Source organism: Homalodisca vitripennis, chromosome 2, assembly GCF_021130785.1.
Source record: "Homalodisca vitripennis isolate AUS2020 chromosome 2, UT_GWSS_2.1, whole genome shotgun sequence".
Classification (NCBI taxonomy): Eukaryota; Metazoa; Arthropoda; class Insecta; order Hemiptera; family Cicadellidae; genus Homalodisca; species Homalodisca vitripennis.
In genome coordinates this window covers 187,452,579-187,477,340 of record NC_060208.1, presented here as the reverse complement: position 1 = coordinate 187,477,340, position 24,762 = coordinate 187,452,579, and the positions used below count along the sequence as shown (strand labels likewise).

General features: G+C 32.2%; 1 protein-coding gene across 2 annotated transcripts; it reads right to left on the bottom strand.

Annotated features, from left to right (window-relative positions):
• Positions 1-1,922: 1,922 nt before the first annotated feature.
• Positions 1,923-24,720, bottom strand: LOC124355159. Of its 2 annotated transcripts, none has more exons than XM_046806152.1 (8): positions 24,328-24,720; positions 18,767-18,895; positions 15,761-15,977; positions 13,764-13,941; positions 11,531-11,640; positions 9,937-10,078; positions 7,751-7,922; positions 1,923-2,201 (listed from the first exon to the last, which is right to left on the bottom strand). In XM_046806152.1, the coding sequence occupies exons 1-8, from the start codon at positions 24,424-24,426 to the stop codon at positions 2,073-2,075; spliced, it is 1,176 nt and encodes a 391-aa protein (XP_046662108.1). In that variant the 5' UTR covers positions 24,427-24,720; the 3' UTR covers positions 1,923-2,072. The 2 variants fall into 2 exon arrangements, with proteins under 2 accessions (XP_046662108.1, XP_046662107.1); XM_046806151.1 differs by having other exon boundaries at positions 13,764-13,953; positions 24,328-24,718.
• Positions 24,721-24,762: the final 42 nt, after the last annotated feature.

Here is a 24,762-nt window from a genome sequence, read left to right as displayed (position 1 = left end):
ATATATATATATATATATATATATATATGTATATATATATATATATATATATAATAAAATAGCAACTACAATTTTGTGTTGGAAGTATAATTAATTTGAACTACACTACTCAAAAAAATGGGTACCTGATCCATGATATATACCTAATTCCATTTTAAAAATATCATAGAACTCTATCATATTACATCAAAAGTGCTGTCACTAAGAAGTGAACTTCCACTTTAGATTGGTTCCTCCAGATTGGTCTAAAATAGTAAAGTGTTACTGAAATCATGGTAGCTATTCAATAAACTACACAGAATGTTTCATACAAATTGCGGACGAAGTGGTAGGGGGTATATGCTAATTAAATTATCATTATATGGTGAAATTACTTATTTTTCGACGATGGAAGGATTGTAAAGGTAACAGGGGTGTTTCTGGTATTCAACATTGTTCAGTGATGCAAGGAATCACTAAGAAGTAATTATTTTCAAAATGGGAAAAAGAGGTAATTAAACAAAAATGAATTTATTATTAAAGTTAGTGACTATTAAAATATGAAATTAATTACACATTTTAGACATGAAAATGTTAGGGTGGAAACCCACTAAACAGATCTGTTTGGCATTGCTGCTTGGAGCTAATGTCTAGCAGGAGCGTTGTGACACAGATACACAGAAATGATATGTTTCCAGATCCTCGGGTAATAGGCTTCACTAATGCTCAGCCAACAGATATCTTTACAATTACAACCTCCTTTTAAGCCAGTTTCACTCATTTATGAACTAAATTGAGTTTTTTCTTACATATAATGAATTAATTTTTGGTTTCGATATAATTAAAACTTCCTGATTATGCCTATGGATATAAAAAGAAACAGAATATTTCATTGCTATACAGACAGAATTAACATTACACAATGATTATATTTATTTCTAAGTCACAGCTCTTCAAAATAACTTCCTGAGGATAGGAAAATAGACATGTTCTTGGTCATTCCACAAAGAATTATATTTGATTGAAGCGCCAATTTTGTAACCAAGCCAAAAGAAATACAGATTAAGATAGCGATATGAATATTTTATAGTATGTATATAAATTATGACATAAGAAAATTAAATATTTGTGACAGAAAACTGTTATGATAATTATATTGTTTTGTTAATAAAAACGTGTCTTATATGAGAGTCTTTTCTATTCACATACTGAAAAAATTATTGTTTTTAACATTTTTGTGTGAATATAACATCAAGATGATAAAAGTTGTCACTTTAAATAATCACAGTTCCTTCTGATATAATTAAAACATTTAGTTTGTTTTTCAAATCTTCATGAAAGGTATCTTAATACTTTAACTACCATGACGGTCAGATCTGACCAACAGAAAACTACCTCTTAATGCCCTGTGCCTCCATGAATATTTCTCCCTGTAATTTTCAAGTTTTGAAAAGTAATTTTTTTACTTGATATTAAATTAAAGCCATTTATTTCTACACTGCATTGAAAGTAGTTTATATATATATATATATATATATATTGTTATATATATATATATATATATTGTTATATTGTTATAAAAAAGTACAAATACAAAATGTGCGGGTCAGATTTAACCTTTAAATAACAAACATATTATATATATATATATATATATATATATATATATATATATATATATATATATATATATATAAAATGTTTGTTATTTAAAGGTTAAATCTGACCCGCACATTTTGTATTTGTACTTTTTTATAACAATACAGCTTATGTTATACTATCCAATTAATTTTTATATAGATAAGTAAACACAGTAACTAAACACTTCTGTCTTTTTTATACTCAAGTATAGAAAATATCATCTTTTTATCCTTAATATTTTCAATATTTTTAATTATTTATTTGTGAAATAGCACGTTATTGGGGTGGCAAAAATTATTTGATCTGTATGTAATTATTTATTACACATTATTAAATCTTACTTATTTACATGTAATACAAAAGTTAAGCTAATGATATTGTAAGCGTTAAGCGTTATGTAAATAAATAACTTATCCTAATAAAGAAATAAAGGAAAGCTGTGTGGCGAAGTATTACGAGTAGTTTGGGCATGGGGGCAGGACGTCGTGCATGGCGTATTGCCATGTCCACATACGAGCGATGGCCTCAAAGTGTGACCGTTCATTCCGATACATCCGACCCACTTCGGGCTCCATACAGATCTAGACAGAAACCAGACAGAGTATATAAAAATTGTATTTCCCAATGAGATTAACGAATCTAGAATAAATGTTTGATATCATGGACTTTATTATATGACATTAAGTAATAATACAATTTGTACCTTATGTATGTACAGTCCTACCCCCAATAAAGTTAACAATACTTTTATCTACTTCGCCTCACAGATCATGCTTAAGAACCTATTATTTGTCTGCAGCTCAAGACCGCCCCCAGAAGATTACGAGACTCTTATACTCCGATATGCACAGCTTGGTCTACCTGCCATAACTGTTGTTTCAGTGAGTCACATACCAGGCCTTAGTCTATAAAATTGTAATTTTTACATTTTTATATTAATAATATTGGTTATTTCTATAATTTTTTTAATTCTGCATTTTATTTTACGAAAATAGAGCCCAAACAAGAAATGATTACATCATTCCTACCATATAGTAAGGGGATAAAATGATTAATTCTACTTTCTTATGTTAGCAGATAAGGCTGAAATGATCACTAAGAAAAAAGACTACGACCTCAAGCTTAGAAACCTTAAACGTACTGCAGCAACAGAATACATAAATAAATCCGACAATAAATCAAAAGCACTGTGGACCATAATAAACTCAGAGAAGCAGGCTAAAAATCCAAGTGTAACACCTCTTCAAATGGAAATAAATGGTACATTTGAAAACAATCCCTCGTTGATTGCTGAAAACCTAAATAAATTTTTTGCAGAAGTAGCAGAAAATACACTGATAAAAAACAGAAATGATCTGCATTATGTCCCGCAGTCAATTCAAAACCCTCCCATTAGGCAATACATCGAAGTGTTCAACTTTGCTCCAACTAATGAAAAAGAAGTTTTAGAAATAATTAGCTCTCTCAAATCAAAATTATCATGTGGTTTGGATGAGGTACCATCCAAGGCTGTCAAGCATTGTGCTGAACAACTCGCTGCCCCCCTTGCTGCTGTGATAAATAAATCATTTGAACAAGGACACTTCCCATCATTACTAAAATTATCGAAGATTTACCCAAAACACAAGACTGGAACAACTACAAAATTAGAGAACTATCGGCCAATTTCATTGATATCCACATTTTCAAAAATAATAGAAAAAATTGCAATCAAAAGGATGACTGAACATCTGCAAAACCAAGAGCTGCTAACAAAACATCAGCACGGCTTCTTAAAAGGAAGATCAACACTAAGTGCATTAGTCAGCCTAGTTGAATTTGTCACAGATCAGCTGGAGGACAGCGAACTTGTAGCAGCTGTTATGGTTGACTATAGCAAAGCTTTCGACTGCTTGGGACACGACCTCATTCTAACTAAACTGGCAACTCTGGGTGTCAGGGGAGGGTCGGGGAACTGGATAGCGAGTTACCTAGAAGGACGCCAACAGCTTGTAGAATTACAAACATCAACAAATGGTAAGAAGACATCCTTCAAATCCACCTTTCAACCCTCAAATAGAGGAGTACCACAAGGCTCAGTTTTGGGCCCTTTTCTGTTTGTCCTTTTTACCAATGATTTTCCAAATTCCATAAATTATAACTCTGTAATGTATGCCGATGACACTACTCTCCTTCTAACCACAAATACTGCTGAAGAGCTCCACTCTGACATAATATCATCAACGCAAGAAACACTTCACTACTGTCTCCAAAACGACCTGGTAATAAATCCAAAAAAGACAACCTGCATAAACTTTAGTAGGCGACTGGACGAGATACCAAAAATTCCTGATCTCTTGGTAGAAAAAGAAGCCAAATTACTGGGAGTTACCATAGACTCTGATCTTTCCTGGACTACTCATGTCAATAATTTGAGCAAGAAGCTGGCATCAGGAGTTTTTGTTGTGAGAAGAATGAAGTGGATTGGAGGACTCGATATAGCAAAAGCAGCCTACTACGCCTTGATTGAATCCCACATTAGGTATGGTTTGATAGTGTGGGGTGGCACAACCAAACAAAACCTAAATAGGATCCTAGTCCTACAAAAGAAAGCAATAAGAACACTTGCTGATCTAAAACCAACAGAGAGTTGTAGAGAATCTTTCAAAGCACTAGGAATTCTAACAGTGATAAGTCTCTATATCCACACTGTTGTTACCCACACACACCAGCAGGACTACAGACGAGGGGAGAATATCCACCACTACAACACGAGACGAGCAAAAGACTACATACTTCCACTACACCACACTACACAGTACAGCAAGAAGCCGTCGTACATCGGACGTAAACTGTATAATGCACTACCAGAATCACTGAAGAACCTGAACACCCAACAACTGAAGAGACAACTACAGGACTGGCTGGTGGAACGACCGCTATACACATTGGAGGAATTCTTCACCATGACACAAACCTACTAATTTTGTAAAGCAAGAAGCATGAAGACAATTCTGTATTTTGACGCCATTACATTTTCTTGATGAAATTGTAAATAAAGCATTTTGATTGATTGATTGATTGATTGATAGTTTCTTACACTTTAATTTGTAATATACACCTATTAATGAACTAGATAAATAATATTCTACACTATTTGTTGATGTCACGGCAATCCAACCAAACTAAACAAGAACTTCATATTGATCCCAATCAAAAAATCATACAAACTAAAATAATAACTTGTTGTGTTACTGTACTATTAATCTAATAACGAAAATTACTTATCTATTTGTTGGATATTTTATAATATTAATTAAATTTTTTTAATTGTTTTTATATACACACAAACATTATTTATATTTTATATACAATTATAATACAATTATTTCAATACAGTAATATAGGGTGTTCAACTTAAAAAAGTACATACGTTGCTCATTAGGCTGTAAAAAATTCATTTGTTTGTGGAAATGTATATATTTGTGTGAAATGGGTTAAATATTGTTTCTAATGTTGGTATGACTGGAGCTGGAGTGGGGATGCTTGTTTATTCCCCATGTATTGCAGTTGAACCAGTGAAGGTCAAGCATTGAGGTTTGAACATATTTACATTTGAAGTGAGGTTAGGTTACATATTAGTATAATGTTGTTTGTTAAATTTACTTACTTAACTGTTGAAGAACGTGTATTTATTAACGTGCATGAACGTGCATCTTATTCAGTGACAAAATCTCCTACCATATGTCGGCAACATTCATGAAAAAATTTTAAAAAGAAGCCCTAGTTAAAAGTTTAATCCTCTAACTGGCAACTGCTGTATATACGGCAGTTAAGCCACTCACGTACTGGCACTGCCATATATACGGTAGTAAGCAGACGTTTCATAAATCGGTTATTATTTGCATATTTTTGATGTTTCGGTTTTAAAAACCGAATATCAATCGATGGCAGAATAACTGAGCAATCAATTGAGGTATATTAATACTTAATAAATCAAACTTTGATCATCTTTATATAGTTAAATAAAACGTCTTGTGCAAGCAACTGTTTTAACTAACTGTGACCAGCTGACTGGGTCGACTGTCTCATTAGTTACATCTGCTGAGATTGTGTTTTGGTGTCTGTCTAATTGATTTATTTTTAGTTTGTATTTTGTTTTGGTTATTAGTAATATAGCTGACAAAGTCACACTTAATTTTAGGAACAAATCGAGTGATTTGAGAGAATTATTTGCTGAATTGAGACCTGCAAGCTTATTAGACTTGTTCAAGATTAAATTTTTTGTGAATAAAAAAACTATAGCAACAATAATAAGTGAGTATTAGTATTCCTTTAGTTTTCCTGAAAACAACGATATATATAGTAAGATATATATATAAGTTGAATGTCAGTGTTGTAAAGCAATTGTACAAAAATGCTGAAAATAAAATGTTAGTGGATTTTGTGCTAAAGTTCAAAAATTGCTAAAAAAGTTAAAAAAATGAAGTAAAAGCGCTAAAACTATAAATTAAAGTTTCACTGTCAATTTTCCTTCATAAGATAAGGTCTATCATCTTCTCTTATTATCTAGGCACACAAAGGATGTATTTGGTTATGGCTCTGTAGGATGTGCAAAACAGACAACAGGTGGGTGGAGCTAGACAAAGGACAACCTTCTACCCCTGCCGCACGGAATGTAGGTCGTCTTAAAATATTTCCTAGTCAATCGCAATCAACACAGAGTGTTTACCTGCCATTCCAAAGGCTATTATTTATAAAATAAAAAACTCTCCAAGAGACACAATGTATAATTTCGGATATAATCGTGTTTGGCGTTTCGGTAAATAACTATCATTAGAACATATACGTCTATGGCTAGGAAGGGTTAATAAAGGTTACAGTTTTGAACAGTTTGAATAGAGTTAATAATATCAGGCAGAGAAAGAAAATGAAAATAGGATCATTCTAGCTAATTAATGACTGTATACACGTAATAAGATCTTCAGTGTTTAAAGATATCACTCCAGATCGAAATTATTATGAATCATTCAATAATATGTTTAATACTCTTGTGTGATTCTAACATACATATCATTAGCAAAATAGAAGAGAGCTCATTGCTTTCAACAATAAAATATTACTGAAACTTTGACTTGAGGCCATACATGAAAATACTGTGTGGAGTATTTAATAGAACTAGGAAACAAAAGAGACAATGGTTTGATGGTCCACATAAGAACAAGAACAAAAGAGATGGCCAGACACATACTGCCAGAAGGTAGGCCACTAGGAAGATCCAAATACAGTTGATTGGATAAGGCTGAACCAGACAATTATCAAATGAGAACAAGGGACAGGACAGAATAAGATAAAAGATTACTGCTGTTCCGTCTGAGTTCCCAATGAATAACCAAACATCTAAACAATACTTTTCACTGCCTTGTTAGGTGTCATCATCTATCAGATATACTCTATTTCCCTATACTTTGTTTTTCTTTTGCTACTCTTTCCTATGTCCCTCCCCCTCCTCTTCATACAACCACCTGCTGGTGGTCCATAACCCCATTTGACTCATACAGCACTTGGTCTTCTACATAACGTAGCTATGTTGGGAAAAGTTGATTCAATGTGAATGTTGAGTTTAGCTCCGGTTCAACTTTCTATTAGTGCAGCATCTGAAATCTGAAACTGTGACAGACTTGACTCCTGGAATTTGGAGTCATGTTCGTCTGAAGAAATTTTTAAAAAGTTGGTGACGAAGATGCTCAAAACAAACTCTTTGCATTGTTTTGGCATCAGAGACACCTAGACTACAAAATATAGTGTAAGAGGTATTCTCATTGTCTCATCATGTGCACTGAATATGAAAGTCTGTGAAAGTATCAGATTTAGACGTTACACAAAGAGAAAGAGCCAAACTCAACAATCACATTGGGTTTCCTTTCCATCATTTCTACTCTTAGCATTCAATTCATTGTCTTTATATCTTTACCTATTAATAGCTCTTAGAACATTTTCCCATCATATAGAATTCTAGTTGTGTGATAAAATAAGAACAATCTGTATGGACATTGCAAATTTTTCCTAGTCATCATCCAAACAACTTTTATACATCTAAAACTGAGTCATCCATTTTCTGTGGACTACCCTGTAAGAGCAAACATCTTACCTGACAGAATGGGTCAGTAAGCAGACTCTGGATGGAGATTAGGACCTTAGAAATGGTGAGTGCCAATGTCCAGTTATGCTGAATGCAGTCAATACCCACATCTCCATGACGAGAAACATTTGGGTGGAATATCCTTGTGATAAACCTCACTGTGGGAGGTTTCATTGGATAACTGCAACAAATCCAACTATCTTACAGAATACATTTCCAATATATTTTAAACCAACTCCCGGACGCTCTCATATGCACTTAAATATATATTTAAGATATCCAGGTATCAACAAACTCAAAGAATTTTGATTGATTTGAGCAATTTGAAGGTGCTTTTGGATGTACTCAAATATATAACATCTTCTATACTTACAAATTAACATATATTTTGGTTTTATTTTTGGAACTAAAATTATGTTGTTTTGCTGAATTTGTTTACTGTTTTTATGGAGACATTTTTTAGAGATATATTTACTTTTTATGCAAAAAAGACATTTTTAGTCTTTTTTTTAAATTTGTTTTTTTTATATACCATCCACTAAATCATTCTCATTAACCCTGTCCATGTTCTCATGCCTTCATCCATTTGTGAGTCGCATATTTCCATGTACATTATACTAGAAATAAAACTATAAACTTCTACAGGACGGATAACATGCAACAACAACACATGGTAGCTTTCTTCACTGTGCCACTACAGCGAACTCACCAAGGTGCAAACACTCAAGAGGATCAAGAGAGTGCTGACATTCAATAAAATATGCGGTTGTTATAAAAAGGCTTCTTGCACAATATTGAACAAGAAAAACAGAATAAAATATAAACTATATAACAATACATAGCATTACGTCAGTAGCACACTTTTAAGTAATTGCTACGAACATAATACTATGTCAAAAACTGTGAAAGAGTTAAAATATATTTATACATAATAAAAAATCAGTAACATAGAAGCATGTTAAGTATTTTGCTTCTATGTTAAAAGCAACCTACTCGTATTATGGTACAGTCACATTGATATATAAATGTATACTCATACAAACAACACGAGTAGCCATATAAAAAAGTTACCAAAGCCTATTCAATAAGTAATTTGATATCATTTTATATCAAAATGGCTCTAAAGAGACCAACTTTCAATAAACTAACAATTAACGATAAAACTAACAATTTTCAGATTAGCTTTTGTGTTATTAGGTGGTCTTCAAAAGTAAATAATAGTAATTGGTTAGGTGATGATTTTATTAAAATCAAACATACGCTAAATACAAGTTATTAGGATTCAAGTCTTGAAATACAAGAATCAGCAATCGATTTTTTTAAATTTGGAACCAGATTTGAGATTTGGAAATTTTTAATCCGATCATTACTAAAAACAGATACTTTCATTTAGTACTTGTAAAAATGGGATTTACACTGTCAGCAACATTTTTTGAACTTATCTATATTTACTTCAATTAAAAATTATCTAGAACAATAATACATATACTAAGAGAATTTAAACAAAAACAATGGTCCTACAAACCTTATCATTTGGCAAGAGCCACAATAATAACTAACACAGTTGAATAAAGAACAGTGTTGAAAAGCAACAAATAATATAATAATAATGAAAAACTTTCACAATAGCTCTTTTAACAAAACACTTGATGATCGTAACATGTGTAGGTTACGATAAAAACTCTGTATCAACCACATATATTAAACCACTACACCAGGTGTCAGAAAAAATATAATACTTAACCATTCACACTCAAAAGAGGAAAAAATTAAACTTCCATAAATTGACAAAAACTTTGGCTGAAATAACATTGTTTACTATCATTGAAATTTCAATTTTCAAATATGGCTACATTTAACTTTATACACTTTTTGAACCAACAAAACTGGCAACACCACGGCCCTCATAGGGCTACACATTGTTGTTTATTGTAGTATCTTGTACAGTACTAGACATAACAGTTTAGATAAAGTTGTATAACAAATTCATTATTTTTAAGTGTCCCATATCTCAATTTCAGATAAATATCAAGTAATGATCTAAAACTGTTTGTACATGATGCAAACTGGCCTTCCGTAACCCTTCAATTGTAAATTGGAACTTATTTAATAGAAAAGTGTTTAAGAACCTACAGGTACACGACTTGATATTAAATATTTAGATTGTTTCCAGTACTGACATTATCCTTACACACCTGTATGGAACCTGCAGATACAGGTAAAATATGCCCCCTTCATAAGGACTGCCGACTGGTCCAGTTATTGTGGCCATCCAGTGACAGCTCTTCGTGTCTAGAGGAAGCACTTCAATGCCCTCCGGTGGGTCTATCTGCAGACCTTAACAGTATCACCATTTTATATACAACTGACATTAATTGTAAAATTGTACAATATTGCAAGTAAAAATTCAAATATTAGCTGATGTTAGTTCTATTGAAAATTTTAACCCTTGAACTGGTTATAATCTATTTTTTAACCATTAATTACATTGAATGTCTTGTCATAGTGTACAATCTCATGATAACTCTATTTTTCTGTATTCAAACATAAACAAGTGCGGGTTGAAAGATAAAAGATCCAACATTTAATATTAAAATATAAAACACTCTGAACATCTAAGTTTTCTTATTGTGTAAGTAATGTTTTGGTGTGATGTGAATTTCTTAGATTTCAGTCATGACACCAGCTTTGCAAGTCTACAATAAAATATTCTGTACTATGTTTTTATGTCAAATCTGTTCCTTACAAGAGTTTTTGTTCGATACAACTCTGAGTACTAGTGTTGTTCAAAACAATTGTTTTTCTCTATTAGAATCATTGTCATTCAAGATATGATTATATCCATAAAATCATACACATTACTAATTTTGTATAAATTGCAACCACCACTTCTAAATAAATAGTTTTAAAATCAAAACTTCCTCTGAAATAATGTAGTTTCATTTTTTATAAAAACAAATAATAGCTATTTTGTTGTCATAAAAGATTGTTTACATAAAAATCCAGTAATATAAGTTTTTATTCTTCATACAATGTATTTTCTAAAACAAATAGTCTCATATTGTAAAAAATTCTAATAATTCTATTGAAAGGTGGTTATACATCATTCCTGATTTAAAATATTCTAAACTAAATATAAATTTATTTTCTCAAAAGATATTTGGTACGTTTCAATGCAAATATTATACATTTTGTATATTTAAGATTTGTTTTTCATAAAACTTACTTTGTCAGAGAATGTGCTACCCTAATTTCATACTTAACTTTTAATATTTATAAGGATTTTATTTATCTTCCTTTTAATTTTTGTAAAATAATTTCTTTATGAAAATCATGTTTCTAGTTTTAACTTAAAAAACAGACAAGCAATAACTTTTTTAACTTTGTAAAATTGTTGAAATTCATCTGCCATTTAAAGAAAAATATTATTGCTAGTTTGTTTCAGTACTAATTCATACTGAACAAACAAACTTTCATCGAACTCATTCATTTATATGCATTATTAGCTTTTTAATGAACAGGTGTATACAAACTCTTCTGCAACACATGTAAAATTTAAATATGAATCAAACTTCTATACATATTTACATTTCTTTTGCATTCTTACAGTATAAAATAAAATAAAATCATTAACTGTAAGGATAAGATTTCAATATAATGAAAAATGGAAATAGATATTAACTTATAATTTGTACTTCATACTGTATACTGTTACCTTAAATAGAAATGAATTATCGGTTATTACTACTTAAGAAATCTGTAAAAGCTATTACACTCAGCATAACTTACTTTTCAGTTCGTTGCGGAGTCGGTGTCTTCGCCAAGAGTTCTCCTCACCAACTGGCTGCAGCTGTTGTGACATTTGGACCAAGCAAATCTTGCAGGGACAGCTGTCAATGCTGGAATGAATAGACATTGTAAATGTACATTTAAATACAGACAATACAAACAGAGCAAAGCAATGTTCCAGCAAATGTATGTCAAATAAAATCTCTATGATTATAATAGAACAAGAGTAATATTATTATAGATATTCAATAATACGAGGCACGTCCAGAAAGTAAGTGTACTGGTACTCTCACAGCTGTAGGGAATACTTTTTCGACATGTTGGCAACACTACCGCGTAGCCTGACTCCTCCCCTTCAAAACGAGACCAATCCGAGGTTAGTGTGTTGAAAACTCTTGACGCAGTAGCATCTCTCGTGAAAAATGTTGATCGTATCTCCTGCCAAGTGCGAAATTCGCGCCATCATTCGCTACGTCGTTGTGAAGGGAAAAAAGCTCCGGTTGAAATTTATAATGGGGTGAAAACTGTTTACGGTAATGGAGCTATGAATCGTACTAGCGTGTACAAGTGGTATCACGAGTTTAAAAATTGCTGTACTTCCGTGCATGACGATCAGAGGAGTGGAAGACCTTCAATTGTGACTGATGAACTTGTGAAAAAATCGAGATTGTGGTCCGTGACGATCGCAGATTAACGTTATATGAACTTTCTGCAATGTTTCCACAAATCTCCAGATCCCTGATACACGAAACAATCACAGAAACTCTCGGATATTGGAAATTGTCCCAAAATTGGACATATTGGAGGTGGGTCCCAAAACAGCTGACAGAACAGCATAAGTTGAATCGAGTGCAGAGCTCCAAAGAGTTTTTGAAACGCTACGAACTTGAAAGAGATGATTTTCTTCTGATTGAAACTAAGAGGCAGTCTAAACAGTTTTCACCTCATTATCAATTTCAACCGGAGCTTTTCCCTTCACAACAAGGTAGCGAATTACGACGCGAATTTCGCACTTGGCGGGATACACTGGACATTTTTTGCGAGAGATGCTAATGTGTCAAGAGTTTTCAACACACTAACCTCGAATTGGTCTCGTTTTGAAGGAGAGGAGTCAAGCTACACGGCAGTGTTGCCATCATGTCGAAAAAGTATTCCCTACAGCTACAGTAATACCAGTACACTTACTTTCTGGACGTGCCTCTTAAATACAATGTTAAGCATACCTTCAAATGATGAAAAAAAAAATAATTTTTTCAAACATGTATTAAAAACTAACAATAATTAAAAAATATTCCAAAAAATACATTAAAATTATAGAAATTAAAAGAAAATGAAAAATATTAACACAAAAGAAGAATGAAATATTTACTTAAATTATAATCAAGATGCTCAAAATATTCAAAGTTCAAATCTAAAGAACAAAAACCCCAAATTTTAATGGAAACTCAAACTTTAAATCTAGAAAAAAACCTATACAAATTTACAACTGTATCACTAAATTATAAATTTAATATGTATTCTAAAAAACATCCCAATAAATAAATATTTATTTACTAATTTAAAAAAAGAAAAGTTAATTGTGTTGTACACTTCATTATGGCAAAACATGTGTTGTGTTTGGATAGAAATGTACATAACAAAGGACGTGACTTTACTCTTTATAAAACTAAAACAAAAGTAAAACAACTAACATTTAATGACCCTCTGGGAAAGAGCTAGCTTGAGCCATGCCTGTGTGAGAGCTTAAGTTGTAAAAAGTAAATATCTATGGATTCCATTAATAATTACCTTCATTGGTATAAATGTGTCATCAGAGAATAAATTTGTTTAAGTAAATTAGTAAAAGAATTGGAAGAAAGTGCATTTGGTTATTCAATGGGGCATGACAAACAAAGGAGATGTTCATCTAATAAAAGAACACAGAGATGAGATGGACAAACACCAAGTAACAATTAGTTTAATTAGCCCAGCCTTAAGAGGTTACACAATATACGTATTTTCTAGATAATACATATATTACACTACATTCTTTACCAAAACTACATTTGAAAATTACAGTTGTTGTTTCTTTACTTTTGAAATTGAAATAGAAAATAATATTTGTCCCAACTTGCATAGTTATACTACAGTACATTAAAGACTATTTTGTAAAATACCAAAGTAGTTTTGTTTTCATATTCCGTGACACAAATAAAATGTTTATAATTTCTAAATACTTATTTAATTTACTCACAGCTTAGTGTAGACAGAGAACCAGTCTTGTACGTTACAAATAGGCTTGTACAGAGGCCACCTACGCAATGTGTAGGTGTGCCACGACTCTCCTGTTTTATAAGACTGGAGCACCTGTCTCCAACGCTTACACACATTTCCCACACACCACAGCGAAATATCGTCAAGATACGAGAATACTGCCAACAACACTGCAACAACACAAGTTAACCAGTGTTTTACATTGTTGTATCTGAAATACATGTGCAATGTATAGATGAGAAGGTACAGAAGTGCAGACAGGGTGTTGTAAATTATAGATTCAGGATAACTGCACTGATGACCATTGTTGCTGGTATTTTTCTGGGATAGGATATTAAATATTAGTCAAACAAAATACATTTCTTTCTTTTGATTTTGATCCAATTAGCTAATACATAATGCTTTAATAGTGTAACAATAAGTTACAATACAAAAAAAATACGGCCTTAGTTCTATGATATGCAGAAATTAAATCATATCTAGTTGAATTTCAAAATATTATACGGGAATGGCATCAGAATATTTACAGCAACAATCAGAAACTTTAAAAATTCCAATTGTTTTCAGGTGAGAGAAGATTTTTTTTATCTATCAGCCTTTCAAAGCTATCAGTTAATACTAACACCACCCTCACCAGAGTCCATATGAGACACCTCTGATACGGTTGGTACGATAGTGGTAACAAGGGATAACAGGATTATGTAAATTTACCATTGTTAAATGTTACAACATAATGTTTCAAGGACTGAAGTCTATTTTTTCGGGTGTCAAATATTAATACATTAAGCATTAAAAAGTAAACAACTCTATAAGTCATGGCAATGAACACAACAAAGTCAAATACATTTTTATTGCTGTTAAAAGTTTACTCAATGAGAAGTTACAGCTCAGGGCCATTTAATATTGACAAGTAATATATAACTAACAAGTAACTAATATAAAAGTTCAATAAATGGACATATTTTTACAGGTTCTGCTTACTCTGTGACATCCATCAGATGTTACTTGACAATTCACCACTAAAATGCCTGTGATGTATTGAATCAGTTTATTGATAAAACAGAAGATTTCAGCGTGTTTTGCAAAATCCAACTACCCAAAAAAACATTTTAAAGTGTACTACACTAAAAAGACTACAAAATGTAGCACATTCGAACATTATCAGTAGTAAACACTAGCTATGTTTAGATGAAACACTGTAAAATGAATGTTTAGTTAGATTAGTTGTGTTAAAATATGTATAAAAAATGTTGTTTCTTTAAATACATATGCTAAAACTTTGTCTATGATTTCATCTTTCGACAGAGTTAACTATTGTTAAATCAGAATAAAGAAGTAAACAATAGAAATACCGGTATTTAAGCATTTTTCATGTGTGAATAGTAGATTTATACTTGTTATTTTTTGAAAACCACTAAAAACACCCAGCATTCTATGAAGGGGATTTTTTAAATATAAATATAAAGTGGGCCAGTATTTAAAGTGTTAACAACAAAAAGTTCACACCGATAACCATACATTGACACATTGTTTAGTGTTTGCAATCTCAGTGCATCTAATTATCAAGTCACAGACTCCAAAACTGAGACTCAGAAATGAACTTTTTATGCAGTAAAAGTATACTCTGGTAACCTAAACCCTTATTTTTTTCCTGATAAGTACTGTGTATGCAGAGCTCCTATAAAAAGACAATAAATTTACAACAGTATAATAATCTGGGAGAACAGGAAGTCCTAGCTCAGTTGTCAGTCATACATCCATTTTAACCAGTTTTTGAACTTCCAAACCATTCAAAAAAGGAATCTTCTCTGAACAGCTTCAACTGCTCAACATATGTAACCTTTGTCTTCATTTCAGACGATGGTAGTATAATCAAGATGGCTGTCTGAAATTAGAAATAAAAAATTGGTCTAAAATACTTCATGAAACATGATAGCAAGTTTTAAGTGTAATTATTTAGACCACAACCACACTAACCTTCTGGAGGCAAACATTCAACAATGTGTGGCGAGCAGTTATCGGGCTCACGCGGGGTGGTGAGCAGTTCCAGGCGATGGGCTAAGGGGTCAGGACGGGGTGGGGGAGTGGATGGTGGAGCAGGCTGAGGAGCCCCTCCCTGATTAGAACTTCTTCTTTCTGGTCCACTAAATAGGTCTGTTGGTTCATCATTTCCAGAATCTCCATCATCAGTTTTCTGCAGACAGTAAACTGATATTTAGTTTTATAATAAAAATAAAATGTTGAACACAGTAATAAACAGATATTTAAAGAGCATAATATCTGTAAGTAAGAGTAATTACTTCTGAAAAGGATCTTTATAATTATTAACTTGAAAAATATATTAATTAATTATAAACAGAGTATAAAATTCAATGAGCTCAAGAACATTACTAATTAATATTTAAAGAACTATCATTCAATATGGTTTTGTCATTTTTTCGTACTCAATTCTCTTGGTTTATTAATGTTTATATTATAGTTTTTATTTCAATTCTGTTCCTATTAACATCTAAATAAAGATTTTTTTTTCATCTATTGTTTACGCCAGAGTTATATTTCTTTGTCTCTTATCTTATAAATTAAAATGAATTGCAAAATATGTTGATAAGCATTAATCTCGAGAACGGCAGGACCAATTCGGCTAATTCTTTTTGTTAACTGTTGTGACCTGAGGAAGGTTTAGATGACAGGAAAGATTAGAAAAGTTACCTGGAATATTTTGGAATTTGGACAAAAATGGTAATATTTATGTTTTATGATTCAAATTTAACTGACACCAAACAACTGTTCACACTTTCAACTGATGTTCAACAAAGTGGCAAAAACATTGTTTACGTTTAACTTTATAAAATATAAAGTATGTAGTATTTAATCAGTAGAGTAATGTAAACAATACAGACAAAGTCAATATCTATTTTTACACCAGGTTGCGCCAGTGACGAATTAAAAACATCTAACACATTGTAAATACTATTTAACACGTTCGCTGCGTGCAGTAACTCTGGTTATCACTGTTATGCTGCGCTAGGAATGATTGGTGAGCCTTTATTCTGAAATGAGGTCAGTGTATGGCCAGCACTCGAGCTATCACAACGCTGTATTTCTTGCTCCTCAGGAAGTACTTTTCCTGCATTTTTATGCTCTTCGTTTTCACATTAGACTTTTTCATTAGTTTTAATGATTTTTTAAGTTTTTATAGTAGTAAGTGATTGTGCAACACAATGGATCTTCCCCTGGGACCAGGTGGTGTACAACAACCAAGTTCTAAGCGTACAACAGAGCCAGTATTGAGTTCAGACAATGAGGATGACAACATGGACGATGTGGAGTACCAGAGAGACTCGGAAGTTGAGGATCCTGATTACGAGACCAACCCACCCCAAATGGAGAGCTCACAACCTGATTGGAATGAAAGATATTTCCTTTACTAGATAGGAAGGATTTTTAGTTCCTTTGCCAGATGACAAATCTCAAATTAGTTTTTTCACACTGCTTGTGGATATAGTTTTTTTAGAGGGAATTGTTAAGGCAACAAACAAGTACGCACTTGAGTTTTTTGTGGACCCCATACTGTACCCGGCTCTTGAGTTGGCAAGTGGAAAAACCTGTTTATTGAAGAGTTGTAGGTTTTTCTTGGTCTTATTTTACACATGGGTATAATACTAATGCCCAGACTCCAAGATCATTGGAAAGCAAATAAGTTGTTTTCTTCTTGTTTCCCAAATTTCATGTCACGAGACCGATTTTTGATTATCTTACATTGCTTGAATTTCGAAAGCCATCCTGATCCATCTAATTGCTTATCTAAAGTCCAGTTCCTTATTGATTACTTCAACAACAAAATGGAGTCTGTGTACTACCCACAACAAAATCTGTGTATTGTTGAGGGCATGGCACTTTGGCGTGGTCGGCTATATTTCCGTCAATACATAAAGGGAACGGCACAAACATGGGATCAAACTATACAGTCTATGCGATCCTCATGGTTTGATTTTAAAGTTCTTCATGTATTGTGGTGTACTTGATGATTTTGGTGGCAAGAGACATGCGGCTAACGTTGTACTAAAATTAATGCAAGGAAAACTAAATTGCGGACACAGCCATTACATGGACAATTATTATAATAGTTTTTCTCTCACCTCCACTCTTTTTCGAAAATACATCACAGATATGCTCAGATTGTATACATTTCAACAGATGTTAAGTGACCTAAGTTGAAAAAAGAAGAAACTATTGCACGTTACGCCGAAAGTGTATTGGTAGCTAAATGGAGGGATAAAAGAGTAGTGTCTTACATATCCACAGAACACACTAATGAAATAGTCACTTCAATCAACCGCAACCAACTTGAAAGGAAAAAGCCTCTGCCAATTATTGTAAAATGCCCCTATTCATAGATTCCAATTATTTGCAAACAGTAGTTTAATTTCAAATTATTATTTTTAAACTTAAACTATTTTTTTCGAACTCTCTAGGATTACAAAACTTCCTATTAATCTGGAATTGGAGAATCTTAACAACACAACACACCTTGAATTTTATAGCTTTAAATCCGTCCTACATTTAACATTTTCTTATTAAGTAAACTTCAGTTTTAGTTTATACTCAACCATGATTGTTACAATATTTCTACGTGAAACGCCAACATGTGCAAAGACAAAAGAATTTCTTAAATTTTCTAGCAATTTTTACTTATTCTACTCAGTTAGCTGTACTGGTATGATATTAAATTTTAATATAAAAGAACAATTTAAAACCCTAAACCACTTTACTTGTTCTTTCATAGTAGAATTTCCAGGATGTCTGACGAGATTTAAGAGTTCATGTTAAAACATGTTTAATGCATCTGAAATCACTTAGTCACCTTTTGCAGTATAGTTCATGGCCTTGAAAATAAACCCATTCTAGGGTTAAGGAAACATTTCCAAATATTTATTCTATGAAAAAATATTCCGAAGAGTATCAGTTGAATGTCAAACTTACATCACTAAAAACGGGAATGTCTTGAGCACTGCCCAACTCCTCCGGGAACAAAAATGTGTGACATGTAGCACACACTGGTTCTTCAAAACAGGGTCCATAATATCCATTGCAGATAAAACACGATGCGTGCTGTAACAATAATTATTACTATACATGCATGCCTTCAAAATTCGATATATAAATAAACAATACAGTACAAACAAATATAAATTGCAACCGTACAAAAACGTCAATCGATGTAAGCAAGAATAGACTGTCCCTCATGTGTCTTTTTTCTTTATCATACTGACTTAATGAAAACGCATTACACTTGAAAAATTCAGGAAGTCATTAAGTGCCTTACAGGAACTTAATAGGCAGTGGTGAACTAAGGAAATTAGAAGCAGAAGAAATCCATTGGTTGATAGAATCAACCATGTGCTGCACTGTCAGTTCTAAACACATTTTCACATGAAAAACACAACCTGTACAAAAGAAAAATTAAACTACAAATCATTTATCTTAAAAGCTAAAAATGTAAAAGACTGAAACAATTTTAGAAGATATATAATCCAAAACTCCAAAGGTAAGTAAAAACAAGTAATATTAAACAAGTATTGAGCCTATACACTCATAGTAGTGGAGCCCAAGCGGGGATTTTTCGCGTTACTAGAGCGCGTCAGAAAATTATATGGGGAACCTTTAATATAGGGGTCTGCGTTGAGGGCAGACCGTCAGACTAGTAAAAAAAAATTGATCCTAAGAAAAACTCGTGCTTGTCAGATAAATACAAGGTAAGTTAAGTACATGTAGAACATTGTAGATTTCAATAATCTGACGATTTAAGCGTGGTATAAGGAAATAGACAAGTCACAAAGGTGTAAACAAATATGTTACCTCGAAATACTCAAGCACGATTGAACTTTTTTTTATTTTGAAGGAAATCTTTTAAGGATAACGGAAAAAATATAATCTGACGATTTTCATGGGGTGAGGTAGCTAAAACTATAAATAAAGGGTGGAGCGTATAGCCACTGATAACTGTATATTTCTCACTCTGTCCCTCTCTTTCCTTCTCACTCTCTCGATGTCTTTCACTCTCTCGCACCATCCACACACTACCATCTGCCACCATAATGCCATCTCAGCTGATCACAAAAACTTGTTTTTGTAGAAGTACAATGTTTTTATTTATTTGTTTGATTGTTTAATGCAATAAGTTTTATATACATTACAATAATGAGTGATATAAGTGTGAAATGTGTATTTTGTGGAAAAAACGTATGAAAAAAAAAATTTCAAATGGTCAGATGAACAATATTCCTCCACATTATTGTCAGATTATCATTTACAACAGTCAGGACATCGAATTGAACCGCCTGTATAAATATCTGACACACTCGAGTATTAAAAGACCGGATTTTTTTTACATTTTCACAAATCTGTCATGATTTTCAATCACGTCCAAATTGTCAAGTCATTTAAATAGGATACTTTTTTTGAGTTTACTTAACATTCCCTCTGAATATCTGACACACTCGAATAACTTTTTTTTTCTTTTTTCTATCCCTTTTTATGGCCACCGTTCACTAATTACCCGTCAGATTAATATCGCTCGGTTATCAGAAAGACATAGCGCGTATACATTATGAATGTCTGACGCGCTCAAGTATTTCCATGTGAAGTTTTTTTTTTTACATTTTTGAAAATTTGTCCACGCTTCCTCCACACTGAAATAAAAAACTTAACATAAACTTTCTTCGCTTAAAGACTTAATCTTCACAATCCTATAGGCCCCTATAACGCTTTAGTCACTGCAAATTTAGCATCCCGGACTCCCCTACTATCATAATCCATATTTCGGTACTTTGGGATTATACCGACCACACTAGTATGAAGAACACAAAAATAGAAATTTATAGAAACAAACATGATAGAACGAAAAAACAACTCTTCAATTACAAAATTACAAACTTACAAGCATTTCCAGGTATTGTGATCGCTGTTATCTTATCTTTCTCGAGAATCCTGATTACGGCAGGCCGCGCAGCATCACGTGATTTGCACGGTACATAATTGCCTTTCCATTACAATTCAATTTATATTTCTGATTAGCCCCTCTAGAATTTGATATTTTACTGATAGGTACTATCTCGAGGGATGTTTTTCTTTCGTCGACATCAGCGCGGGGCAGCACCGAAGGTGCTGTCAATGCCCGCGCTGATGGCCGGAGGCACTCGCATTTTGGGTGGCGGAATGTGATCAAGAATAAAAACAAGTTTTTAGTGTTTTTTTAATAAAGAGTTTAGTTTGGTAAATGATTGTTTTTGTTGAATTTTTGTGTTTGGATAAATGTAGAGGTAAAACACGGAAGTACAACAAAGCGATGCACCAGCTGAACGGGCGGCGAGACTGCAATCACGTTATCTACTAGACGCTCGACTTTGACCTCTGTCTGAGGATGGGGAGGGGTTTGCGATAAGACAATTCCTGTTTTATATTGACGAAATATTGTTCTACGCTAATCTAGTAATCAGTAGAAACGAAATGTGAAATAACGATTCATGTCTGGGTGTGGTCGGTATAATCCCAAAGTACCCATATTTCATTCTTACCTGGAAAACTATGGTTTAGTAGCCTCAAATAGAGCAGACATGTTAAGATCTAGCATTGAAACAATTCTGGTGTTTCATACTAAAATATGTTTATCTAGTTGAAAATTAAAGAATATAATTAACTATTCCCAGTGGTAGCCTACATATTTTGTAAGATTTCATAACACTTTAAAAAAATTATCTTAAAAACATGTTTATTACCCTATCAACAGATTCTTGCATTTGCTACTTTTAGAATTAAGTAATATGCACAAACTCTCTCATCTATCATAAATATGATATAACTCATTTATAAATATAATAATATAGACAACTTCAAATAATTTCTTGTTAACGTCAAGATAATTTTATTATTAATTAATTTGTATTTAGGTAGAATTAATGTTGTGTTCATCCACCTCATCATCGTATTCTTAATTTTAATTACCTCAATTTAAAGTATTATAATTATTTGAACCTAAATTTATTTCCAGTTCCACAATTTTTAAGTTGTTCAAACAAAAATAATAATTTATTTTCAATATTCACTATAAAAATTCTCTTCAACGTTAGGCTACACAATACTTGATAAGAAGACAATAAAACTACAAGAAAGAAGGCTTTGAATAACATTGTTGAGAACTACCACTTGAGTTGCCTGCCCCCTCATACTTATTCTCGATTTGACTAGGCTAGTATACAAACTAAAGTTGGGCACTAACCCAAAATTTGTTTTTAAAGCCTGGTTGATAAAATCTCTCTGTGATGAAGAGTACTCTCTGTGGTACACATTTTTGGTGAGGCCCAACCTTTACTACTTCATCAGAACTTCACACTTAAAAGAAATATGATAAATAATTCCCAATGTACTGCCTGAACTTCCATTACGCCTATTGCACTTCATATTCCTCTGGAGAGTCCCTTGTAATAGATCGTCTGACAAAACTACTCATTTAAACTTCCCTCAAAGGTGCTAAGTTGTCTAGTTTATTGTCTCTCTCGCCTTCGTCCATCCAACCAAAATAAAGTTTTCTTGAGATTTATTATCCATTGCACTAAACTATATCAAATAAATGACAAGAAAGCACTAACACAAAAGGTCCGCATAACTAGAGAAATTCTAACAGTAGACAGTACGTAACCAGTCAAGCATTACAATCTGACTATATTCATGACTACCAAAACCAAAATATCGAACTGAATTGTGTTATAGATATTTCAAATTACAGTATAGTTCAATTATTTTTATTTCTAAAAAAGTAATGATTTAATGATGAATAAAATTCTATCTAAGCTAAGTGTATTTATAAAATGTAACAAACAAAACAGTGAAACATTTCGCTACTTTTTACTACTATGAAGGATAAGTGTCTGACAGAGCTTGTGACACAAATAACACATCCCATTATACTTGTGGCCATTACTAAAATACCATAGAACTTATATTACTTTGTTTTAATGAATTGAGAACAATATTGAATACAGTATAAGCGTCCAACACTCAAATGATCGATAATAACGGATCATAATTAGAACGATTTAAATGCTGTCAGACATGTGTAGGCCTACTCTGTTAAGCAATTTTATTGTACGTACTACGCTGTTTAAACTTAGTATAAAGTAATTTGTATTATTTTCCATAATCTATTTAAAATGCATTTATTTCTTTGACATCCAAAAATATAGCTTCACTATGATACAATCTTAAAAGTCTATAACGTAAGTTCAATTAATTTAAACAAAGTTAAATAATTGCATGTTATAAGATTAGTGCCCGCTAGAGACAGGAAATACTGTTGTTTGTCAATAACCTATTACAAAATAATATGTTGAGGTAATATGTTCCAGTAATTTGTTACCATGGCAGCATATTAATACACAAAAATTTAATTCACTACAATGTAACATAGACTGAGAAAATAATAATTATTGGGTTAATTCAAAATAATTCGATACTTATATATATATATATCCATTAACAGAACTATCACTCGATATCGACATGTCTGAAATACTAAATTAAAGTTACATGTTTCAAATTAATAGAAATAGATTAAACAATTACGTTATGTCATAAATAATAAAGGAACCAAACAATAAAACTAAGACAGGTGATAGGAAAAATTACGGGTAGGGTACGATAGGCGGACCCAGTTTTTTATATCGAAATTGGCAAACGATATTGCTTAATCACAACCATCGATATAATCAATCGATACTAATTAATTATTTTGAACAATTAATTTAAAAATCTATATCAACAGCTGTAAACACTTTCAAATAAATCACGTGCAGTAATTTCAATTTTACATAAGCAACATTTATTATTAAAAATGGCAGTCAATTTTAGAAAACTACAAGACATTGCTTTGAAAGGTGATAAGACATGATTTTAGTGGCTTCAACATGTTGGACTCGTACCGAATAACCCATTATATGAAAATTGTAGGAAAGAAACAACTGTAACTGTGAGAGGAGCAAATATGGTCGTCTTCAGTTTTCATAATTTTAATTATAGCAACTGGGAATCTCAAAGGTGCAATTATTGCAGTGCAATTGGTTTTGATCACTGTAAATATTAAATTCATATTTAAATTTAAAACTTATGATTGTTATTGAGGTCTATAGATACTTTTATATCGATTGATAGTCTAGCATTTGAGATGCGAATATTAGGTATCGATGATTACATTCTTCGATTTAAAAAAACCGGGTCCGCTTATCGTACCCTACCCAAAATTACTTACTTAATTACTAAATTAAATAGTAAAGAAAACATAACAACAAAACAAACTCTGATTTGATTGTGGTGGTGGTTGCTTACTATACTGCAACCGAATTTGTAAAAACATATGAAGTGGATCTTTTAACCTAGTAGAGGAGTTATCTAATCAAGAGCATATAAGATAATCTAAAATACTACAAGGAATGACAGTCATAAACATTTACAAAAGTTAAGACATACCTACAATGCAAGATAGATCTTACCTCAAACTCAAAATTTTCTTCTGAATCTCCTGAGAAATTATCTCTAGAAGGACCTGGGACTGCCTCAAATCTTGCTGTGTCAGTAGAACAAGAAGCCATTATCGATAAAAATGATAGTGATAATACTAATTAGCGATTAATTAACAAATCAGTATTTAATCAGAATTTGACAATTTAAACTTTCCCCTTCTAAACTAACTTTTATGGCTTATGCTAGATAACTCGGATGTCAAAATGGTTCTAAACAAATTGAAATTAAATACTTCACTAAAACATCTCATAACTTATCACATAGGGTTATTTACTTTGTTTATGACCAAATAATAAGACACCGAACACAAATATTTGTTATTTCCTAACATAACAATAACACATGTAATTAATTTCAGCTGACTGATAATGACTGACACTCAAAAAGGTACGGCAGACATAGAG

Excerpts from the sequence above, each read along its gene's own strand:
- LOC124355159 (XM_046806151.1), bottom strand. The coding sequence starts at position 24,426 with ATGGCTTCTTGTTCTACTGACACAGCAAGATTTGAGGCAGTCCCAGGT. Across the intron at positions 7,923-9,936 it reads TATCTGCAGGTTCCATACAG|TTATCCAATGAAACCTCCCA; the intron begins GTGTGTAAGGAT and ends GATTTGTTGCAG. Across the intron at positions 2,202-7,750 it reads TTACTGACCCATTCTGTCAG|ATCTGTATGGAGCCCGAAGT; the intron begins GTAAGATGTTTG and ends GTTTCTGTCTAG.